Consider the following 19,672-nt stretch of genomic DNA (forward strand, 5'->3'; position numbering starts at 1 on the left):
CGAAACGCTTCCGGCCCCCTCTCCGCAACAACCTCTCTCCTTACTCGATCCGCCTTTCCAGTACATGTCCCTACCGTCGCGGACCGCATACAATCCCTTGCCCTTGCCTGCGTCCTTTGGCGCGGTTCACAAGGTGCGCGATTCCACACCCGAAGCCTGAATGAGCGGCCAGTCCCCTCCAGCCGCCATGGATCACGACGACTACTTCAGTCCTCAGCGCGATGACCAGCACACTTCGAGTGCACACATTGAGGATTCAGATACCGACATGGCCGCATCGGCAACCGCCTCGTCGTCCCGAGCCGCCATGTTCAACTCGCCAGCCGCCCATGCTCGAAAGCCAAGTAGGATGTCGCGGTCAGGAGCTCCACGGCCTATAATCACTCCTACTAGTCCTCTGTCCTCGACCATACCGCACAATCTTCTCCCTTCAGCGCCCGCATCGCCACCGACTCCTGCGCCGAGTCCCACACCCACTCAGCGAGTACCCGACTGGAGCACGGCAGCCGAACATGAGGACTCACATATCAAAAATATACGGTCACACTTCAGTGATATGAACAGGGCAGAGCGCTTGCGACTACTTGGAGAACTGCTCAATCTGTGCGACAGCCAGGAGTTGAGCTTTGTGGCTGAATTTGTCAGCCCGAGGCTAAAGAAAGATCCATTCATGGTACTTCCTACAGAATTGTGTCTACGGGTAGGTTTTGATCAGAACTGGTTTTCAAGTCAGATGACGTAAGGCTGACACGTCACCTAGATCCTTGAATGTGTGGACGACCCGACTACTCTTGCTCGAGCATCGCAAGTCTCGAAAAAGTGGCGCGAATTAGTCAACGACGACAGTGCTTGGAGGTTGTTGTGCCAGAAATACTCATTTAGGGCGCTACCAAAAGAGGAGAAGAGCGAAGAAGAAGACAACGACGACCGAGGCGACGAAATGGAGGACGCTGAGCCCAAGCCCTGGTGGCAGAACGAAGACCGCACATCAAGAACAGACGATGTGACAGCAAGGGAGCACCTCGAAGTAGTTTCGTCAAGTGGCGGGACAGAGGGCTTACGGACACAGAGCCTTGATCGCGAAGCCAAGAGGAAGTCATCACAGCGTAGACCAGCAACCTCCTACCGGTCACATTTCAAGCAGCGCTACATGGTCGAGACCGCGTGGCGCAACGGAGGTGTATGCGATGCACGACAAATCACACCAGATCAAGGCGTAGTAACGAGTTTACATCTGACTAAAAAGTACATTGTTGTAGCGCTTGACAATGCAAAGATCCACGTTTTCGACACAGTGGGAGATCACCAGAAGACCCTTCAGGGACACGTTATGGGCGTCTGGGCCATGGTACCATGGGGCGATCTCCTGGTGAGTGGTGGATGCGACCGCGATGTGCGTGTGTGGAATCTTGCAACTGGGTACGTCTGCCCCGAACTCACTTTCTATATGTGCTAATGCCATCTACAGCTTCCCCCAATTCACACTCCGCGGCCACACTTCGACAGTCCGGTGTCTGAAGATGTCCGATGCGAATACAGCAATATCCGGCTCAAGAGATACCACCCTCCGAATATGGGATCTGAAAAAAGGACTTTGCAAGCACGTTCTTATTGGTCATCAAGCTAGCGTCCGGTGCCTCGAGATACACGGTGATATCGTCGTGTCTGGTAGCTACGATACGACGGCTAAGATTTGGAGTATATCCGAGGGCAAGTGCTTGCGCACTCTTACAGGACACTTTAGCCAAATTTACGCCATCGCATTCGATGGGAAGAAGATCGCAACAGGCAGTTTGGATACAAGTGTCCGTATATGGGATCCCAATGACGGGTTAGTTATTTGTGCACCCCGAGGTTATTCAACGCTAATCCTTGCGTGCAGAAAATGCCTAGCCGTGCTACAAGGTCACACCTCCCTTGTTGGGCAGCTCCAAATGCGTGAAGACATTCTCGTGACAGGTGGATCAGACGGCTCAGTGCGCGTCTGGAGTCTCGCGAATTACCAGGCTATTCATCGATTAGCTGCGCATGACAATAGTGTTACCAGCCTCCAGTTCGACAACACCCGGATAGTTAGTGGCGGTAGTGATGGTCGTGTCAAAGTCTGGGATGTGAAGAACGGTACGCTTGTCAGAGAGCTCAGCAGTCCTGCGGAAGCCGTGTGGAGGGTTGTATTCGAAGAAGAAAAGGCGGTCATTATGGCCAGCCGGGGTGGTCGAACAATCATGGAGGCAAGTCAAATTGATTTTGGAAAACCTTTCCGCATAATGCTAACAATAGCTAGGTTTGGGACTTTTCCCCACCAGCAGAAGATGAAATCGACTCGCGTTCCGCCAGTCCTGCCAGTATGCCAGACCATCTGGATGTAGAATATAACCGCCCGCGCTCCGCCATATTACCAACAGTGTCGCCTCTAGTAGTTCGGGAAGACGCCACAGGTGACATCACCATGGGCGATGCTGCAGAGTCATAGCGTTTGACAGCGGCAAACAATAAGGAACATTTACAGACGAGTTTTTTGGATCGTATGACAGTTGTTTTGAAAATAAGCGGCCTGGGCCGACTGAGCGTAGCTGCGCTTGCATATTCTTATACCCACTTTGGCGCGCAACATCAGCCATGGCCACGACAAGAAAAGGGGGCGCACATGGCAAAAGAGAGCGACTATGTTGTTGATACTACCTACCAGCGGAGAGAGCGTTCGACAATTTGCATTTTGAGGCGTCTATTGCATATATCACTAAGGGGTGGCTTCGGCTCTCATCATTATGAATGGATTTGGTTGGGATAGTTTGGGATATAGGCTTACATCTATGAATGTCCATAAGGCGGGTGTTGGTATAGGACTAGGTATTGGAGTTCAGTGTGAATAAAACAACGCTATTTTCCTCTTCAGTTGCTCTCGTATCTATGCTGAACATGAGAGTGTTTCAGTATAACCTACCAAGAAGCACGAGCAGTAGCGCTAATGGGTAAGAAATGGTCCCGTACTCAAGTGTAAATAAAATAAGCTCCCCGCCCGAGACACGTCCAGGTCCCGATCATCTCAAGTTTACGAGATATTTCCCCCGACGGAGGTATCTGAGAGATAAAACTACTTCATGAATTGACGTTATTATAAGTTGCCATGACTAAAAGTATGCTCTGCTCCAGAACGCCGTGCGATATCTTTCCGCGACTCGTCGATACATGTACATGTATTTCGTCTACGAGGATGTGTCTCTTCTAACGGTGATCCTAAAAAAACCTTATGTTGTACTCAACAATAATATGCCGTGTCTTAGTGACCTCCAGTAGTGGGCAACTGCGGAATCAGTCAGTTGCAAATCTATAAACGAATACCATAGTACAAGACTTACGCCGAGGTAGACCTTGAAAGAGTCGTAGATGAGCCATTGGAAGGCTGTCAAAGTACCGATCATAAAGATACGGACAGGCAGTCCGTTCCACAGACCTCCGAACCCGATCTTACCGTAGATCCTGCCAATGGCCTGACCAGCGCCTTCACCAGCCTTGCGGTCGCTGTTCAGTTTTGAAACCATAACATCTGTTCATGTGCATTAGCCTTGACTCTTTACGAGACACAACTCTCGTATCACGTCAACATACCTGCGGGGTGCGAAACAACAGCGCATCCGATACCAGCAATGTATCCACCCAAAAAGCTCACTCCGGTCTGTTGTAGGCCGCTGAACTGGTCCTTCGGCTTGCCAAGAAAGTTGTAGATCTGCGTGACCGTCTCTTCAAACGTCGCAAACTTCACCATGGTATACGGAATCTGCCTCGCCCACAGCGGATACAGTCCCTTGTACAACCCGCCCACACCTTCCTCCCTGATGACTTTCGCCCAACCTTCCCTCAGTGTATGCGCAAATGGCGGCACCGTAGTCTGCATGCGCACCTTGATCGCTTCCATCGGGCACAGCGCAAGATCCGCGAGGAACTCGGCGGAAGCTGACGCAGCAAGGTACACAACCTGTTTTGGCAGCCCAGGTGCGAGCTTGTCGCCGTAGAGGTACTTGAAGCCCTCGTAGAAGCCGTATTTGCCTGCACCTTGCATCGAGTAGCCGACAAAGGTGGGTGTCCAGCCAAAGAACACGCCGCGCAGCCCTTCTTTGGAGTAGATCATCTTCCAGGCTTGTGTGTTGGATTTGTAGAGGGAGGAATCGACTTGGCGGCGGCATTTTACCTGAACGAATGCGTTAGCAGCTATATCTCTACGTGTAGCTGATAGAGCACCCAGTTTTGAAGAGAGATGATTAAATGAACGTACCAAGTCAAGAGGTGTGACCATGGTATGTGTAGGCCCGCATGCAATGATACCGCCAACCGTGCACGCAGCAAAGTAGCTCCCAGAGAAGAGCTCAATCTTCTTCTGGGGCTTCATCGCGTCTAGTTTGTTCGCCATTTCGCCGTATGTCAAGCTTTAATTGCTCTTATCGCCGCAAGTCTTTGTGTGGATCCAACACGAGGCGCGTCGCGAGGTTGATTTAGTATGAGCTGCTCCCCGAGCGCTTTCAAACAAAGAAAAGAAATAGGGTATCAATTGCAGGCCGATGAGCAAAGAGAGGATATTGGGAGAAAGGACTTGAAAGAGCTTTACAGAGTTTATTGAAGCGGTGTTAGCGGAACCATGTCCGCAACATCCGTACATATGACGTCGATCGCTGAGCGGGACACGCTAATGTGCTGACGAGAGCTTGATTTTGCTTATCGACAAGCTCTTATCCGGGCACCCTTCAGACCTTCCAATAATTATCTATCGTGGTCTCGTGCGATTTAATAGTTCCCACTTCGAGAATATCTTGTTGTTCTGTTTCAGGGGAGGGGGCGACAAAATCTCGTATCGCTAGGGGTTCCAAGATTGTCCGCCCAATTCTGGACACAAATAATTCATATGATACCTACTTTCCGTATAAAACGCAAAAGAACCCAAAGTAGTCAATTGAGTTAAATTAGATGCCTCGAAACAGCCTTTAAAATCTCGTTGGAAGTCAATAATAAGAAGCAGTCATATCTACGATTTGTAGCTTTACGCCGAATACTTGTCGAATATTTCTAGTAATGTTTAAATTGATTCTATACTATAGTCTTGGGATCTTTACTTGGTCCGATGCTATGCTTAGAGGAGTTGTAAAGGGAAATTATTTTAGACTGCGCTTGAAGCTCGCATTCTTTAAGAAAAACCAAATGTGGTGCGAGGAAAAGATTGGATAAGTTTTACATTCTTCTATACTTGGGAGATTTGAACAATGGTGTCTTGAAATCAAGCTAGTTTAAGAGTATTAAACAATGAATACTGTCTGAGTGGTTCTAGTCCTCCCAAAAAAGTCTGTATACAAGACCGCCTACAACAAACATTGCCGCTGAAGCCTACTACTACGATGTGCAAAATTGTACCTTGTAAAGGTATGATGAGACCCAACCACGGGCAAAGAATAGTTCTCATTCTTGAGCTTATCCTTACTAAAAACTACGAGGATTTTAGCGAGTACCAAGAAACAAGATTTTCAGTTACACTGACTTGATCGTAGGGCTCAACGTAATATCGGGCAGCTCTATTTCAGGATTGAAAGTGGCGCTGTTGCTGTTGCTGTTGCCATTTCCTACAGAGTGTCCATTACCGCTATTACTGCTGCTGCCATCGTGGACGTTGCTTTCCCTAGCTGAGAGGCTCGAGATGGAGCCCAAGGGGTCGTCAAGCTGTGGTGTCGGCGCTGCGAGAACTGATGCAAAGACGATAGAGAGGGCGAGGATGATATAGATTGAAGTGTGCATTGCGTCTGATGATATCTATGTGTATATAAGAGAAAGGAATAAGGGCAGTAAAGTAGCAGTAAATTGGGGAAAAACTTGAAAGAAGGGCTTGGATCTGGACTAGTAAGATCCTCACGCTTCGTCGACCTGTTTATATACATTTCAATCACTGCCTCGATCTCCAGACTTTCGCTTTTACCCATGGTATATGCTTTGTTGATCATTATTGCTCAAGAGTAGTAGTCGCTGCCAAGGATCCTAATTGGGGCTCTTTAGGTCTTAGAACCAGTAGTAACCTCGCGGACTCACCTGGGCAATACAAAGGAGCTCCAGAACCAGTTGAATTAGGGCCAACCCCTATAGAATACGAGCTCCTTCGTACACGCGACTCACGACAATATTTTTTGATGCTTCTCTAATGAATCCCAGCTGGTAGGCTTCCGACTAGAAACTTGGCCTTGATGTACACTTGCTACGCCACTTATTGATTCGGTCACGTTAGGACTGATGGAAAGGTGCTGTTACCGAAGAGAGACAAGCCCTTCTTTGACCGATGTCGAGCTGTGTGAAGGGTATATTAGCAGTTAAATATAAGGCTGAAGTTCATAGGAACCTAGCAACTCCCCTGACGTTCGTATTTTGACATAATATGGGCTTGGAAATGTCGATCTTCAGCTCGGGGAAATCGGATACCGAGCCATTGACAAGCCGCAATTGGCGATAGAAAGAGCTAAGCTAGAAATGGTGCGCCTAGAATACAGCTAATATTGCCCGCCGTACATCCGCTCCACCACACAACCAACGCCGTCGCTATTGCTGTTGATGCTGAAATGTGCGGAAGGAGATTCAAGTCTCTCTTTGACGAACCCGAATATTACAAGGAAAAATAAGGGAACAGAGGTGCACACTATGCGTCCTGCTCATCTGTGAGACTCTGGCCTGTGGCACGCTTGTCATCGTCGTCGATGTACACTGCCTCTGAGTCAGCCTTCGGGATCCACGTCAAGGACTCATCATACTTACCATGCGGTCGAACAAACCAACTACACAAGAATGCCACGCCGAATGTCGCTGTGAGACATACGAAGACTGTCTGTCTATAGCTACCCACGGTTGCACTATAAATGCCATTGAAGATCGTCGGACCCACCACCCTCGCAGCGGCATGCAGCAAGCCCATCGCACCAAGCAACTGGCCAATCTTATCCTGTGGCACATGTTTTGTCAAAGCCGCCCCAAGGGCAGGAGAGCCTATGCCGCCAACTGCCGCCAAAGCACCGGATAATGCGAAGAACTCGCCCTTGCGGACGAGCGCGAAGCCGAGGTATCCGAGAGTATCGAAGAAAATGGCCGCACGGATGATGGAGAGGTCGAAGAGGTCGGAGCCAGATTTGGGCAAACGAGATGTACTAGTTTTGCCACGGAAGAGGCGCGTAATGAGCGGCATAATGATGAGCAGGGCGAAGACGCGGCAGCTGTTCACTATGGTGACGAAGCGACCGGACTCCAGCTCCTGCCAACCGAACTGGCGACGCGTATAGACGAGGACGACGCTCGTTGCACCCATTGCGACACCAAACATAATGGTGTCTGTGGCAGCAAGGAGCAGTAGGTTCCAGCGGATCGCGGATGAAGAGCCTGGTCCAGTAGGCCAAAGTATTTTGAGAGGTCGTAACAGGTCGATGGAGCGTAATTGATTGATCCAGTCTGACGCCGGGCCCAGCCTTTGCATCTCTTCTCCGTGCTTTTCTCGTGCGGCTTCCTGGCGCGACTTGCTGAGCGATTCGGGAATACAGAAAGTGATGAATGCCATGAAGAAGACGTGAGCGCCCAATGCCACGTAAAAGATGAGTAACACCGCATCCGTCTTGCCAACATACTTCTTACGTGCGTCGATAATGTAGCCGGCCAGGGCGGGCCCGATCGCGATACCCGTGAACAGACAGGCATGGAAGTACGAGAACGCGACATTTCGTCGTTGTGGCGGGACACAGTCGGATGCATATGAGTGGGCTAGCGCCATACCGACGATGAATGAGCCCGTTACGCCTTCTAGACAATAGCCAACCAGGATCCAGTTAACGTGCACGGTCTCGGGGTACTTGGCTGCCAGTATAGTGAGCACTTCGCCGAAGAACGCACCCAACGTGTTCAATACCATGAATCTTTTTCGTCCGAATCGATCCGAGAGTGAGCCAATTTTTGGGCTGGTGATGGCTGCTAGTAAGCCAGAGCACAAGCTGCCATAGAGAAGGAAGAGTGAAGAGCGGGACGAGACAGCGTCATTCTGGCATCGGTCTTGTCCCGGATCCATGGGGCCTGATATCGGGTCTGTCTCTAGAGACGCGTAGTATTCTTCACACACTAAATCCATGATCAAATTGATTTTCGGAACTACGATGCCACCGAAAGCTATCGTGAAAATCAGGAATGGTGGGAGTAGCCAGTATATCTAGATATGTTAGATACCTCCTTTATCCAGTACCATGTCTTTGCATGCCTACCGAAGGTCGTTTCCACCAGGGAAGGCCCTTGAAGTCTGCCTCTTCAAACCAGTCATCATCTCCACCATCACTGCCGTCGACATCCACGCTTCCGTCGTCATCCCTTGACGCACGCAGAAGTGGCGCCTCTTCGTTGTCGCTCTCGGTTGCAATGGAAGTAGTCCCTGACTTGTTCGGCGTGTGGCGGGGTACCTTTGACTTCGATTTGGAGGCATTTGGTCGCGTTCGCGATCGGATTTCTTGGTCTATGTCGACGTCCTCGACGAAGGTTGCTTCAGTATTGGAAGCCATGGCGAGCTTGTTGTCTCTCAATTACGGCTGAGGAAAAAAGTGCTCTTCGGTGCTTGTGGAGACCCGAGAGGGCTCGAGGAGGATTTCGGGTTATGTTCGCGTGCGCATGGTTTAGGTTTTGCTGCTGCTCCAGTCAGAGGATTCCCAAGAGATGCGTCGCGACACGGCAAGCTGGAGTAGGCCGCGCGCATTTTTATCAATCTCGATGTCGGAGCAGGGCTGAGCTTCGACTTACCAAGTACAGGTCGCCTCACGGCTAGTCACAATACCTACTGTGTAGGTTGGAGACAAAGAGTGGCAAGATGGAGGAACAAGAGTATTCAGGGTCTGGTCCGCGACATTTGGTCCGCTGTCCCTCCAAGAGCGCTGACAGATTGTCAGATAAGTCAAACGTTCCTTGGTTCGTTGAAGGAACAACTCATGACGTTGTTATCTGTCGCAGATCTGATCGGGCATCGGGCGGCCGCGTTCTCCCGCGGATGCACTAGTGCGGATGCGACCAGGCACGCCCCTGAACGACTTCATGCTTTGCTTCCATATTTGGACCTTGAACTTCTATCGCCTAGAGATTTCGTGAACGTATTTCTTTTTGGGGGGAGCCGTGTCCTACCGTACAGTGCTTACGTTTCCAATTGTGGTTTTGGTGATACACCGTAGCATCAAGCGGCTAACGTTATTCCAATCCTCGGTTTGTATAGAAGGAGAATATATGCTGTTCTGATGCGAGCGCTCGAAAGACGGATAACAGACGCAGAGGTATTCGTAACGAGTGCAGATAACGCGCCCGCTCTAGCCCTGTGGCTCACGAGGGACTGCTGCTTGTAAACAGAGCTGGCCGAATATCACTTATTTGCGGACATTCGCGCTCGCATATTCGGATAATCTCCATAGTTACCGAGCCATGGCCAAATTCGTCCTTGGTTAAACATTCTTCCCTTCTCGCACTGCCACTTGATAAAAGCTCGCTCCGAAGAGGCACCGACATAGCCCTGGGTTCGTCATCGCATACGAGTATACGATTTCCCAGCCTCGCAACTTCCTCGAACTTCCGTCAGAGGCCTAGAGATCTAATTAGAGCCACAGCGGTACACGCAATCAATTGCCTTATGACCGGTGATCCGAACAAACCAAAGGGACGTCAGCGACCTCAGCCCCCAATTATCTTACTCGGAAGTCGTACCGCAGTCCTCGCTCAAGTCCGGTGAAGTCTTACGATCCCACACCTTTTTCAATATTCTTGCGACGAGCATTCGCACGGTTGTATGCCTTCTCGCTTACTCGGACAAACCTTCTACATATCTGAGTCACGCCTAAGATGGGAGTAGATCTTCCTAGTATGCAGCTGCTTCGAATGTCCTCCTTGTTGTCTTACTATGCTTTTTTGTGACCCTCACAATACTAGCGTTGTCGAACAGCGAAGAAGGCATCCCTCAGTTTACTATTGGTGGAGGTTCCGCTGCGCGTTGCTTTCAGGCGTTCATAAAGGATGGAGATTTTATGGATACGATCCTTGTTGGGTTATCAAATGATCGTAGACAGACTGGCACATACGATGCTGAAGTCTGACTCAAAATTAAAGGCGGTAACATCTGTTGAAAAACGAAATCTTGTTGATCAAGGCTCAGTGAACGAGGGAAAATCGACCCACCCATTTCGGCGTCGAAGTCGACGACAGGAAGGCTGAAAGGAAGCATGGAGGTCAATTCAGGTAACTTGGTCTTAGCGAATTTCCCAGTGCAAAGGCAGGAGGACTTGTCCGATATCATCTAGTAATGAAGAGCAAGTGGTGGAGGACTCATTACCACGTGTATTCGGCACGAACTGAACCTTGCTTATTGAAGACCGGTGAGTGTGAGCTAATTAGGCCTTCCACGTCCTTTGACCCGGAATAAAGGCCCCAAAGCAGTAACCGATAGTTCACATAGTATGCGCTATCGAAAATAATGAATTGTGCAAATGTAGCCATTGCTAAAACTTACCGCTCTATCGTCCCTGCTGCCTTGCCTTCATTCTACCCGCCCACTCTATTTATTAAATCTCTTCTTTCCCCATATCCAGAGTTAGTTCGAACACATGGATTTCAAACAGGCGTATTTCGTAGCTTCAACTCTTGTTCCATGGATGACATATCATGCGGTTGGTTGACTGGCGTTCATATACTCGATGAAAACATAGTGAGTTTCGGATTGCGCAAGAAAAGTTTAGCTGCAGCATGGACCAGCGCATATCCAGGCAACCATCCATGAAGGACTTCAGCCTTATGCCTCAATACGCGCTTGGAACAGCCACCGGCCCCCAAATAATCTCGCTTATCGGTATCTGGTGCATCCGTAGTCCTCCAGGAATCTAGTAGTGCTATTTTGCAGCTTCGTTGTCGTTGCCCTTTTACATCTCACTTATGCACTCAAAATGCCGCCATGTCACGTTTCAGCTTCACTTCGGCGACTGCTTTCACCAAATTATTCTCTCATTCGTCAGCCTTGTACAGCTCCTTGTTGGTGTAATAGTTGGGCAATATAGCATCGCCGGAAATGGAAACGCCACCAAACCCCACCTCAATGGTCCTCCAAATCCGTTATCGCAATTAAATTGTAAACAAATGAGTGCCGGAATCTTGGTTTGCGTTCCGAAGGAACTTGGAGGACCTTGAAGCGGGGACCACCAGGCAACCAAACCCGCTAGGTGTGATACGTGTAGTCCTTATTAAACGATTTTATCTTCTCTATATCCCAGAACCGAGGTTTGAAGAAATCATCGTTGCTTTTACTAGTGCTGACATTACCATCGTCTCCACGTGCGTGTTTCTCGTCTGGGACAAACCCACATACTTGGAGTGGGGATTGTAAGCAACGATGATTGGCCGCCGTAGACTCATGGCTCCTCTCAGTAGTTTGGCTCGATCAGTCGAGCACGAGTCGCTCCAGCAGCCGACCTTCATCAGGTCGTAGTACTGATCCGACTTTCTGGAACTGTGTCGATCTGTGAAACCTGGAGGATGCCTACAGACCGGAGAATTTGAAAAGCCAACCAAGTGTAATACCATCTCGATCTCGTGCTAAAGTTCAAGTGTCTTAGATGACTACTTGATCTTACCGGGACCGAGCAGGTGGTACAAAAGTGATAGCACGAGTCGTATAGTTCATGTGCTTCTATCACCAAGGAATGTGTCTTGTATTTGCCTTCTTGAGGGTACACATGTTACCGACAAATGCAGTCGCACCGAATTGTAACCACACTTGCTTCGTGGTTGGTGGGTATAAACTTGCCGTGCCATGATAATACTGCGGGGGTGATAGCTGCTTGTAAAGAGCAAGATCAGTAGGTTAAAAGAATTTAAATTGTCATCCATACGGAAAGCTCGATTTACCCATTCGACCCCCTCCCGGTGATGGCTTATCAGGACTGCAGTATTATAGTGGTAGGAATGACGCACGGCATGGTGTCCGGAGTCATAACGACGCCTTCAACTACTTGGATGTCAGTACCTCGACCTAGATATGAGCACACTATGAATATCGATAGGTAGTAATATATACTCTACGACAAACCCCAAGCTTGGAACAGTCCACGGTTCGCTCTTTGTTCCGGTCAATCGCAGTGGACCATGCACTAAGATTGTTATCACCCGAGCCATGCGCGACATTCGCAATAGAGTGCTTACAGCATGGGCCTCTTTTCGCGTGCCTAGTATATTATTAGATGAAAATGTTCCCAGTTCCAGGCTATAGGGCTAACGACAGCAGACTACACGTAAGCTCAACCGTTAGATGACCTTCTGAGTTGGAAACATGTTCGGTTTCATGTTGAAATGGCTCGAGGCTTAATGCCAACAATCAGCTACGTAACTGGACCAATTACCAAGTCTCTTCAAGCTTGATCCTAGGGGACTTCGCTTCCTTTTGTGACAACGAATATGGATTTGTTGGTTGTTCCCTACGAATACCCGTCGTCCCACCGGTTACCCCACCATTCGCGAGGCTAGAAGGGCGTTCAAATATCTCACACGGCGTATCATTGCTTGTTGTACCGACAAGGTGGTACTTGCCGACGTAGCAAGCCGTAGTGGTACGCTCGTATGCTGCGAAACCTACTTGCAGGGCATAATAGTGGGTGCAGTTCGTGGAGACTGCGCTTATGGACTACTGGAGCAGTCCATGGTGGGACGAAGCCACATGGTACACTTTCATTAGCTCCATGTCATCATACGATTTGCGCATATCGTGTGTCTCGTCATGGCCTCGTGCTGTTGCGGGATTGGTATACATACCAAAGTAGGTTTGAAGGACCATGTAGTTAGAGCGTTCTACACCCCAGGGAAATGACTCGCATGTGCTAGCTGTACGCTCGGGACGTTTGACCATGATAATAGCATGTTATGACCCTTTCAAAGGAGCACAGCGTCACCCCGAAAGCGATGGCGATGCAGACGTGCACAGATTCCGCGCCTCTTCAGGCAGCCTCTGCTTTCTACATTTAGAACAACGCCATCTGGGACAACGAGGACCTCCCATGGTACTATGGTGCCGTTTGAGGGTTTGTTCCCGACGCGCGTGCCGCATGGGCTGTGTGCTCTGGAGCATATCTATCCTCTGGTGCAACACGGTCGTTTGCATAGGCTGAAACAGTCACGCGCGGTTGCAGGCTAGAGGACGATGGCTGTCAATGACATTGAAGGGCGCAAGCTGAACCGGAGATGAGTGACGTAAGGGTCGTGATGGTTTAATTCAGCTGAGGGAGTTGATTCGTAAATGGCGGTAAGGATGGTAGCATCGTATACTGCAAAGACTAGAGAGAGTTGCCTGAAAAGTGGCGGCCTGCCGCGCTGCATTATTGACGGAGCCTCTCTAACAGACAACATAAAAACGAGGCCATCGTCCGCCCACAGCGTCGCCCGGCTGCGCGGTTTGGAAGAAGGCAAAGCTGATGAATCAGAAGCAAAGTGCCCGCTGAGGGCGGCCTCTGCCAAGCATTTGCCTTCTTTTGCCTGTTGCCTTGTTGGCGTACCGTTGCAGAGCCTCCTCCATCATAACAACTAGATATCCCCCCACTCAGGGCATCCTGAACAGCGGCATTTCAGCCTTTGAATAACCATCCACGCGTCAAACAGCGTATTTTTTCTACTTGGCGATTCCTATCGCGCGCGAGACCGCTGTCCCTATCGTCTACAAGCCCTATCTGGCGTAATCTGCACCGGAACCCGCTCCTTCACAACGCCCACCTTCAGCCCCCAAACAGCACACAATTCTTGTCGGACCCATGTGCGATTTTGCCTGATACTAGCGTAAACCAGCCAATCGCATGCAAATCAGGATCGAAGAGATTCCCAATTCACGCCCGATCACGTGCAGTCGCACCCTTGGGCCAATGTTAGTCCGGACAACGTCGTACGGTTCAAACTTCCTGGAAACGTGCCGAATACGACGGCCAGAATTCGCGAGAAATACCTGCACTTGAGTCGAATAGTCACAGAATGAATCCCGGAGACGTCGTTCAATCTCGCTTTGTTAATGCGCTACGAACTCAAGGAAAAGCAGAATATCCGCTTGCCAATGCTCTCCCTTGCCCGTATCCCGGCCACCATGGAAGAATATTTCAAAGCGTCGACCAGCTCTTCGACCACGCCAAGGCTGAGCACAATGCCGAAATCGGGAGTCTGGAGCCGCGGCAAGCACGCGCGCAGTTGAGAGAGGCCGCCCTAAAGCTCAGGTGAGACCACGCCATGTGTGACTGTATGCATGTCAGGTAGCATTCTGACGCCATTAGGAGATCTGATCAGTCATCAGATGCCACAGTAGGGGACCGGTCAACGCCTGACATGACCAGATTGTCTTTGGAGCCAGGCAAAGAACCACGTCAGTCGTCACCTCCATTTGGCAAAAAGCGACGGGCCGACGACGAATTCCAAGGTCGTCGAGGAAAGACTCCCTCTCACGTGGAAGTTGCGGACACGGAATATTCAAGACAGATACCTTACACCATCGCATCAGACCGGACAAGGCCCAAGACGCAAGATCCCCGCCTCTTTGACCCAAAACAGGTTGTTAAAGGTACCTCGTCCCCCTATCAATCCACGCCGGAGCCCTCAAGTGATTGGTCAGTCGAGGGAACCAAAAGTAGCCAGTTCCAGCCTTCGCAGCCTCAGTCTCCTGCGCGCCAACTACCTCAGCGGACTGATCCTAAGCTACAGCATCCTCCGCGTCAACCCGGCCTCATCGAGTTGCAAAAATTTGATCCTCGCTATCCTGGATTGTTACTTCAGCCTGATAGCCGTCCGATATCCCAGGAGCAGCTTGCATCTGAAGTGAAGTCCATATACGCCGGCTTAACTATGGTCGAGACCAAGTGTATACATGTTGACCGTGCCCAAGCTGCTGCTGCCCAAGACAACTCTGACACCAAGCTAGCTTCTGATCATTGGCAGGCACTAATTGCTCTTCATCGTACTTTGCTCCATGAACACCATGACTTCTTCTTGGCTAGTCAACACCCCTCTGCCTCTCCGGCACTTCGCCGGCTCGCAGCTAAGTATTCAATGCCAGCACGCATGTGGAAGCATGGCATTCACTCTTTTTTGGAGCTTCTTCGCCGCCGTCTTCCTGATAGTATCGACTATATGCTGGCATTCATCTACTTGGCTTACCAGATGATGGCTCTACTTTACGAAACCGTGCCGGCGTTTGAGGACACATGGATCGAATGTCTTGGCGACCTTGGGCGGTACCGAATGGCCATTGAGGATGAAGACATCCGAGATCGAGAGACTTGGGCAGGTGTGGCGCGTTCTTGGTATACCAAAGCAGCCGACAAGAACCCTACCGTTGGTCGTCTTTACCACCACCTAGCGATTCTGGCACGCCCTAATGCCTTGCAGCAGTTATACTACTATTCTAGATCGCTGACTTGTGTTAAACCATTTCCTAGTGCTCGCGAGTCCATACTTACTCTTCTGGATCCGATTCTTGGTCGTGCTATTGCAACTTATTCGCACGCGTTGCCGATCGATACCAATTTTATAAAGGCGCACGCCTTACTCTTCGAGAAGCTCTCTTTGGAAGAGTTTGAGAAGAGCATGCGGGACTTTACCAACAATCTAGACAACCATATTGGTCGCGTGACGGCAAAGTGGAAAGAGCAAGGTGTCTATATCGCCGTCACTAATGTTGCTGGCTGGTTCGATTACGGAGTCGATGATAACGCGCTTCGTCAAGTCTTTCTCACACAACTTTACGAAAAGTCTAAGAACTCGCCTCCTAGTAATCCTGACGAGATCCGCACCGCATCACCTGCTGATCAACAGGATCCGATGCCACCATCGATTACCGAATCTGAAATCCCTTCAAAGGTCAACACTCTTTCCTCACAACCCACATTTGTCAACGCCCAGTCTATTACCCACGATACTTTCGCCCTTGTACTCCGGCGAATCGGCGACAAGAACGTGCTTCCTCACGTACACATCATGCTCTCTTTCCTTACCACTTTCGCTACCAGTAAATACGTTTCCCATCTCCTGGCCGACTCTCCTTGGGCCGAACTAGTTGCCTTTTTGAATACGTTAGTCAAGACCGAAAACCAAATTCATGTGCAATCGCAAAGTCGGAGTCAGGCACAAGACCTCAACACGTTACTTTCTGCCGACGTGTTCCCCGGAGATGGCGAGCGAGCTGATGAGCTGCCGCTACCTGAGGATTATCTTGTAAGGGGATTAATATGGGCGCAAGACTATTTCCCAAAGAAGTGGTTTGAGAGAGAGCATGATGAGGAAGAACGGTACTTGGAGTTGGCGAGCACGGTGAAGAGCCGTATGGAGAGGGTGCTCAGGCTTGGTTATCAACTTTCTACTGTAAGTGCTGTAATTTTGCTGCCTCATGAGTGTTCTAATCCTCGTCAACAGTATAATCGCTGGATATCATACGATAAAAACAACCATACGTTTTCGGTCATCGGCTCTCAGTCTACCGGAAGTCTTGCATGACCACAAACGTCCCAAATTTAAAAGATTTTGCTTCTCATTCTAGTGCAGTATATGGGATCTCGTTGTATGTCTCAGGGCTCTTGCGTGCCGCCCCTGTCTTGTTACAGCCTCACTGGCTTGCATGTTGGGGGCTCAAGTGCAGCAGAGCAAATCAGATATATGGTCCTTTGGTTGTGTGTTTCTAGGGAGGCCGTCAGAGGGAAAGGGATACAAATTGACATACCCGCAGCCTCTGGTCAATCTAGTTGACGTGTCGCGGTCACGGTGAGCATGACGAGTGTACGCAGATATATGAAGTGGGGAGATTTGAAAGGAGGTCAAAGCAAGTATACGTTTCAACTCAATTTATACCAGGCAGCCCAGCACGAGAACGACATTTCAACAAGAACGTAGATGCTCGTTGGGCTGCCGCAAAAACATTCAATATATACGTCAAACAATCTATCAACGTTACAACCCCGCCAACTTGTCAATCTCTCTTCCTCGGCGTTTAGGATTTGACAAAGTGCGTGACCATATGGACACCCATTTTAGATGCGCGACCTGACCAATCCTAGAGGATCGTCAAAGGGCTGTGCAGCTCGATGAAGGGCACGACGACATTTTACGAGATCCCATACTGAACAGCTCTCAAACACAGTCATGTTATGGTCCGTAGAGAATACTCTGTTCAACAAGATGAAGGGAGCTACATTGACACGACCGAGACTTCAGGATCGACAATTCACCATGATCGATAGTTATGAGGCCATCGCGTGCCCCCTCTCTCTGATTCTCATATCACGTTTTAGACCTGATGTAGAAAATAGCACTCGTGCTCAGTTAACTACTTCTATGAATATCAATATACTTCGGATATTTCCACTTAAGTATTGTTCTACTGATATGCATGTAGATTTGTGATCCATTCAGAGACCTTTCCCTTCAAGGTATTCCTGCACCCTTTCCAGCAGATCGGCCTTCTTCCCACTCGTAGCCTGCCCCCTTTGGCTCAAGTACTCCTTCAACACAGCAACTGTCTGTTTACTTATCTGCCCCTTGTTATTTAGATCAGCCATGTGCTGATCCGTCAAGCCCCCATCATTCCCATCTCCATGCTCATCCTTGACTGTCGGTTCCTTCTTTACCCGCTTCGCTGGCTTCTCGTCTGCATCGGCAATTCCAGTGCGCTTTTTTGCAGTAGGTTTGGCTCGGTGAGCCAAAGAAGACTTTTGCTGCTGTGCGAACGCTTCTTCAAATTCTTTACCGTAGCCTTCAATGTACTCGCCACAACGCTTGTCGATTTGTTTGAATCGAGGGATTGTCTTGTCGTCTGGCTGATCGGGCAGCTCTTCCTCCAGTGCCATAGCTTGGAGAATACGGTAAAACCATTGCAGGTCAGGGTTCGGGTACTTGCCTGGATCATAGACGCCCTTGGGGAGCTGCAACTGCTCGATGATGAGGCGCATTTTATCGGTCAAGGCATCAGTAGTTTTGAGCGGGCTTTCGGCCTGTTCGGGAAACTGGCGAAGGTCATCTGCGAAGGGAAGAGGGATGAGCCACAAGCCTGGCGGCATTGACTGTTCGCCGTCGTCATTGGTCCTCTCTTCCGCGGGGACAAGAGCGCAGAGTGTGGGCGAGGCGTTACGGCGGGCGATGAACCATACGAGGCCCATCTTTTTCGATTTGAGGAGCTTCTGTTGTAGCGCCGAAAATACGCGTGTTGAGCCTATGAAGTCGGCCTCTGAGGGGTAGATGAAGGTGGCTTTGTTTGTGTTGGCCCATATTGGTACACAGGACAAGGGTTTGAAGCCTATGATTCGAATGACGGGGTCTCCAAAGCACTGCCGTATCCGTGTGATTTCGTCGGGCGTGAAGGTGATTGCATCTCCTCCAAACTTGTATGCCTTCCTCAGCTCTGTCTTCTCCACAACGCGCGCTGTATCGTCGGCCATGTGCGATGTTGAAGATGTAACGATCTGTGGCTTCTCGCCGCCGACCCAGACATAGCATGATTTGACATGTTCCTGACGCTTAATCAGGATATAACCTTTCACACCTATGCGTAGGTCAGGACCGAGTTCAAGTGGTAAGGTGAAGAGGGCGCGACGAGGTGTGGCCTTTGAGTTAATGGAGGAGACGAGCTGCTTGAGGAGGCTTATGCCTTCGCCACTCTTTGCAATTTTGGTAGTAGAGGATATAGCCGCTGGGGCGTCAGGATCAGAAGGGGACGTAGGATATACGAGATCATCGTAGAAGCGCGATCGGTCAAAGCTGTGGTCTGGTTGTGATATTGGGAATAGGTCGATTATGCAACCCAGGTCGTACAAATCTCGCGCACGAGTGACTGCCGTGTCCTTGTCGGCCTTGACCTTGACTGGGTAGTCGTTGTCTGTTACTAAGAATAAACGTCTCGACGAGAAGTTTGGCGCCTTGGTGGTGAAGATCTGGTTCGCACAGAAGAGCACTGTTGATAAGCTCGCGCCAGTCTTGGCAGGCTTCAAGATGGGCTCCGCCTCGTCCTCATTTTCCACCAGATCCCTTAGCCGCTTCACGTCGTGGGCTGAGGGTACGTCTAGATCGGCGAGCAGATAGCAGTGCTGAAATGTGCTGTCGCCGTCCTTTAGGTCCGTCTTTTCCGTTCCGAACAGCAATATGCCCATCATGTCGTTTGGATTGGAGATGATGCGCTGCTGCATCAATTGGTATGCGCACTTCAGGGCAGCAGAGGTTGGCGAGTCGCGATCCGCCTTCTTGTCGTCTGACTTGGGTGGTCGGGTGAGCATGGAGGGACTGACGTCGATTGCGAAGAGGACGGCATCTTTGATAGTCTTGTAGCTGGCTTCATCGATTTCCTCGTCGTCGTCCTCTTCCTCGCCCGGACGATTGTCCTGTGGCTCTGCCATACTTACACGTTGTCACGTGTCGTGTGCTGTATAACACTGCTGAACTGAATGTGTTTGTTTTGTAATGGCCCAAAGGATCACAAACAATCAATCAGGTGAGCTGGTTAACATGTGCTGGGCAGTGAGGGGCAGCGGGATCATGATATAGAAAGGGAGGAGTAGAGCGACTAGTAATTGCGGCACGACATGTCTAGACAAGCGGAAGGCAGCAGCAGTGGGACGCGCCTGGCCAAAACGCGCCTTCACGTGTGCCGTGCCTG

General features: G+C 50.0%; 7 protein-coding genes across 7 annotated transcripts; 4 read left to right on the forward strand and 3 right to left on the reverse strand.

Moving 5' to 3' along the window:
* Positions 1-187: 187 nt before the first annotated feature.
* On the forward strand, positions 188-2,473 carry K460DRAFT_374464 (WD40 repeat-like protein; the record flags this gene model as incomplete). The annotated part of the gene is made up of 5 exons (XM_040934670.1): positions 188-700; positions 761-1,419; positions 1,469-1,831; positions 1,883-2,231; positions 2,285-2,473. The coding sequence occupies 5 exons, from the start codon at positions 188-190 to the stop codon at positions 2,471-2,473; spliced, it is 2,073 nt and encodes a 690-aa protein (XP_040789962.1).
* Positions 2,474-3,280: 807 nt separating this feature from the next.
* K460DRAFT_281046 (mitochondrial phosphate carrier protein) lies at positions 3,281-4,408 on the reverse strand (the record flags this gene model as incomplete). The annotated part of the gene is made up of 4 exons (XM_040928460.1): positions 3,281-3,304; positions 3,360-3,547; positions 3,610-4,189; positions 4,274-4,408. The coding sequence occupies 4 exons, from the start codon at positions 4,406-4,408 to the stop codon at positions 3,281-3,283; spliced, it is 927 nt and encodes a 308-aa protein (XP_040789963.1).
* A 2,054-nt stretch (positions 4,409-6,462) lies between these two features.
* On the reverse strand, positions 6,463-9,023 carry K460DRAFT_363476 (MFS general substrate transporter). Its single transcript, XM_040932828.1, has 4 exons — positions 8,788-9,023; positions 8,262-8,676; positions 6,781-8,209; positions 6,463-6,729 (listed from the first exon to the last, which is right to left on the reverse strand). The coding sequence occupies exons 2-4, from the start codon at positions 8,550-8,552 to the stop codon at positions 6,665-6,667; spliced, it is 1,785 nt and encodes a 594-aa protein (XP_040789964.1). The 5' UTR covers positions 8,553-8,676; positions 8,788-9,023; the 3' UTR covers positions 6,463-6,664.
* K460DRAFT_57751 (uncharacterized protein) lies at positions 8,818-9,281 on the forward strand. The gene has a single exon (XM_040938536.1). The coding sequence runs from the start codon at positions 8,973-8,975 to the stop codon at positions 9,207-9,209; it is 237 nt and encodes a 78-aa protein (XP_040789965.1). The 5' UTR covers positions 8,818-8,972; the 3' UTR covers positions 9,210-9,281.
* A 1,529-nt stretch (positions 9,282-10,810) lies between these two features.
* Positions 10,811-11,238, forward strand: K460DRAFT_57786 (uncharacterized protein). Its single transcript, XM_040938537.1, has one exon. The coding sequence runs from the start codon at positions 10,951-10,953 to the stop codon at positions 11,200-11,202; it is 252 nt and encodes an 83-aa protein (XP_040789966.1). The 5' UTR covers positions 10,811-10,950; the 3' UTR covers positions 11,203-11,238.
* Positions 11,239-13,805: 2,567 nt separating this feature from the next.
* K460DRAFT_57815 (uncharacterized protein) lies at positions 13,806-16,792 on the forward strand. The gene is made up of 3 exons (XM_040938538.1): positions 13,806-14,258; positions 14,316-16,395; positions 16,447-16,792. The coding sequence occupies exons 1-3, from the start codon at positions 14,023-14,025 to the stop codon at positions 16,525-16,527; spliced, it is 2,397 nt and encodes a 798-aa protein (XP_040789967.1). The 5' UTR covers positions 13,806-14,022; the 3' UTR covers positions 16,528-16,792.
* Positions 16,793-17,287: 495 nt separating this feature from the next.
* Positions 17,288-19,614, reverse strand: K460DRAFT_363479 (DNA-dependent protein kinase). The gene has a single exon (XM_040932829.1). It carries the CDS (start codon positions 19,410-19,412, stop codon positions 17,436-17,438), a length of 1,977 nt encoding a protein of 658 aa, XP_040789968.1. The 5' UTR covers positions 19,413-19,614; the 3' UTR covers positions 17,288-17,435.
* Positions 19,615-19,672: the final 58 nt, after the last annotated feature.

Source organism: Cucurbitaria berberidis (genome assembly GCF_010015615.1).
Source record: "Cucurbitaria berberidis CBS 394.84 unplaced genomic scaffold K460scaffold_2, whole genome shotgun sequence".
Taxonomy (NCBI): domain Eukaryota; kingdom Fungi; phylum Ascomycota; class Dothideomycetes; order Pleosporales; family Cucurbitariaceae; genus Cucurbitaria; species Cucurbitaria berberidis.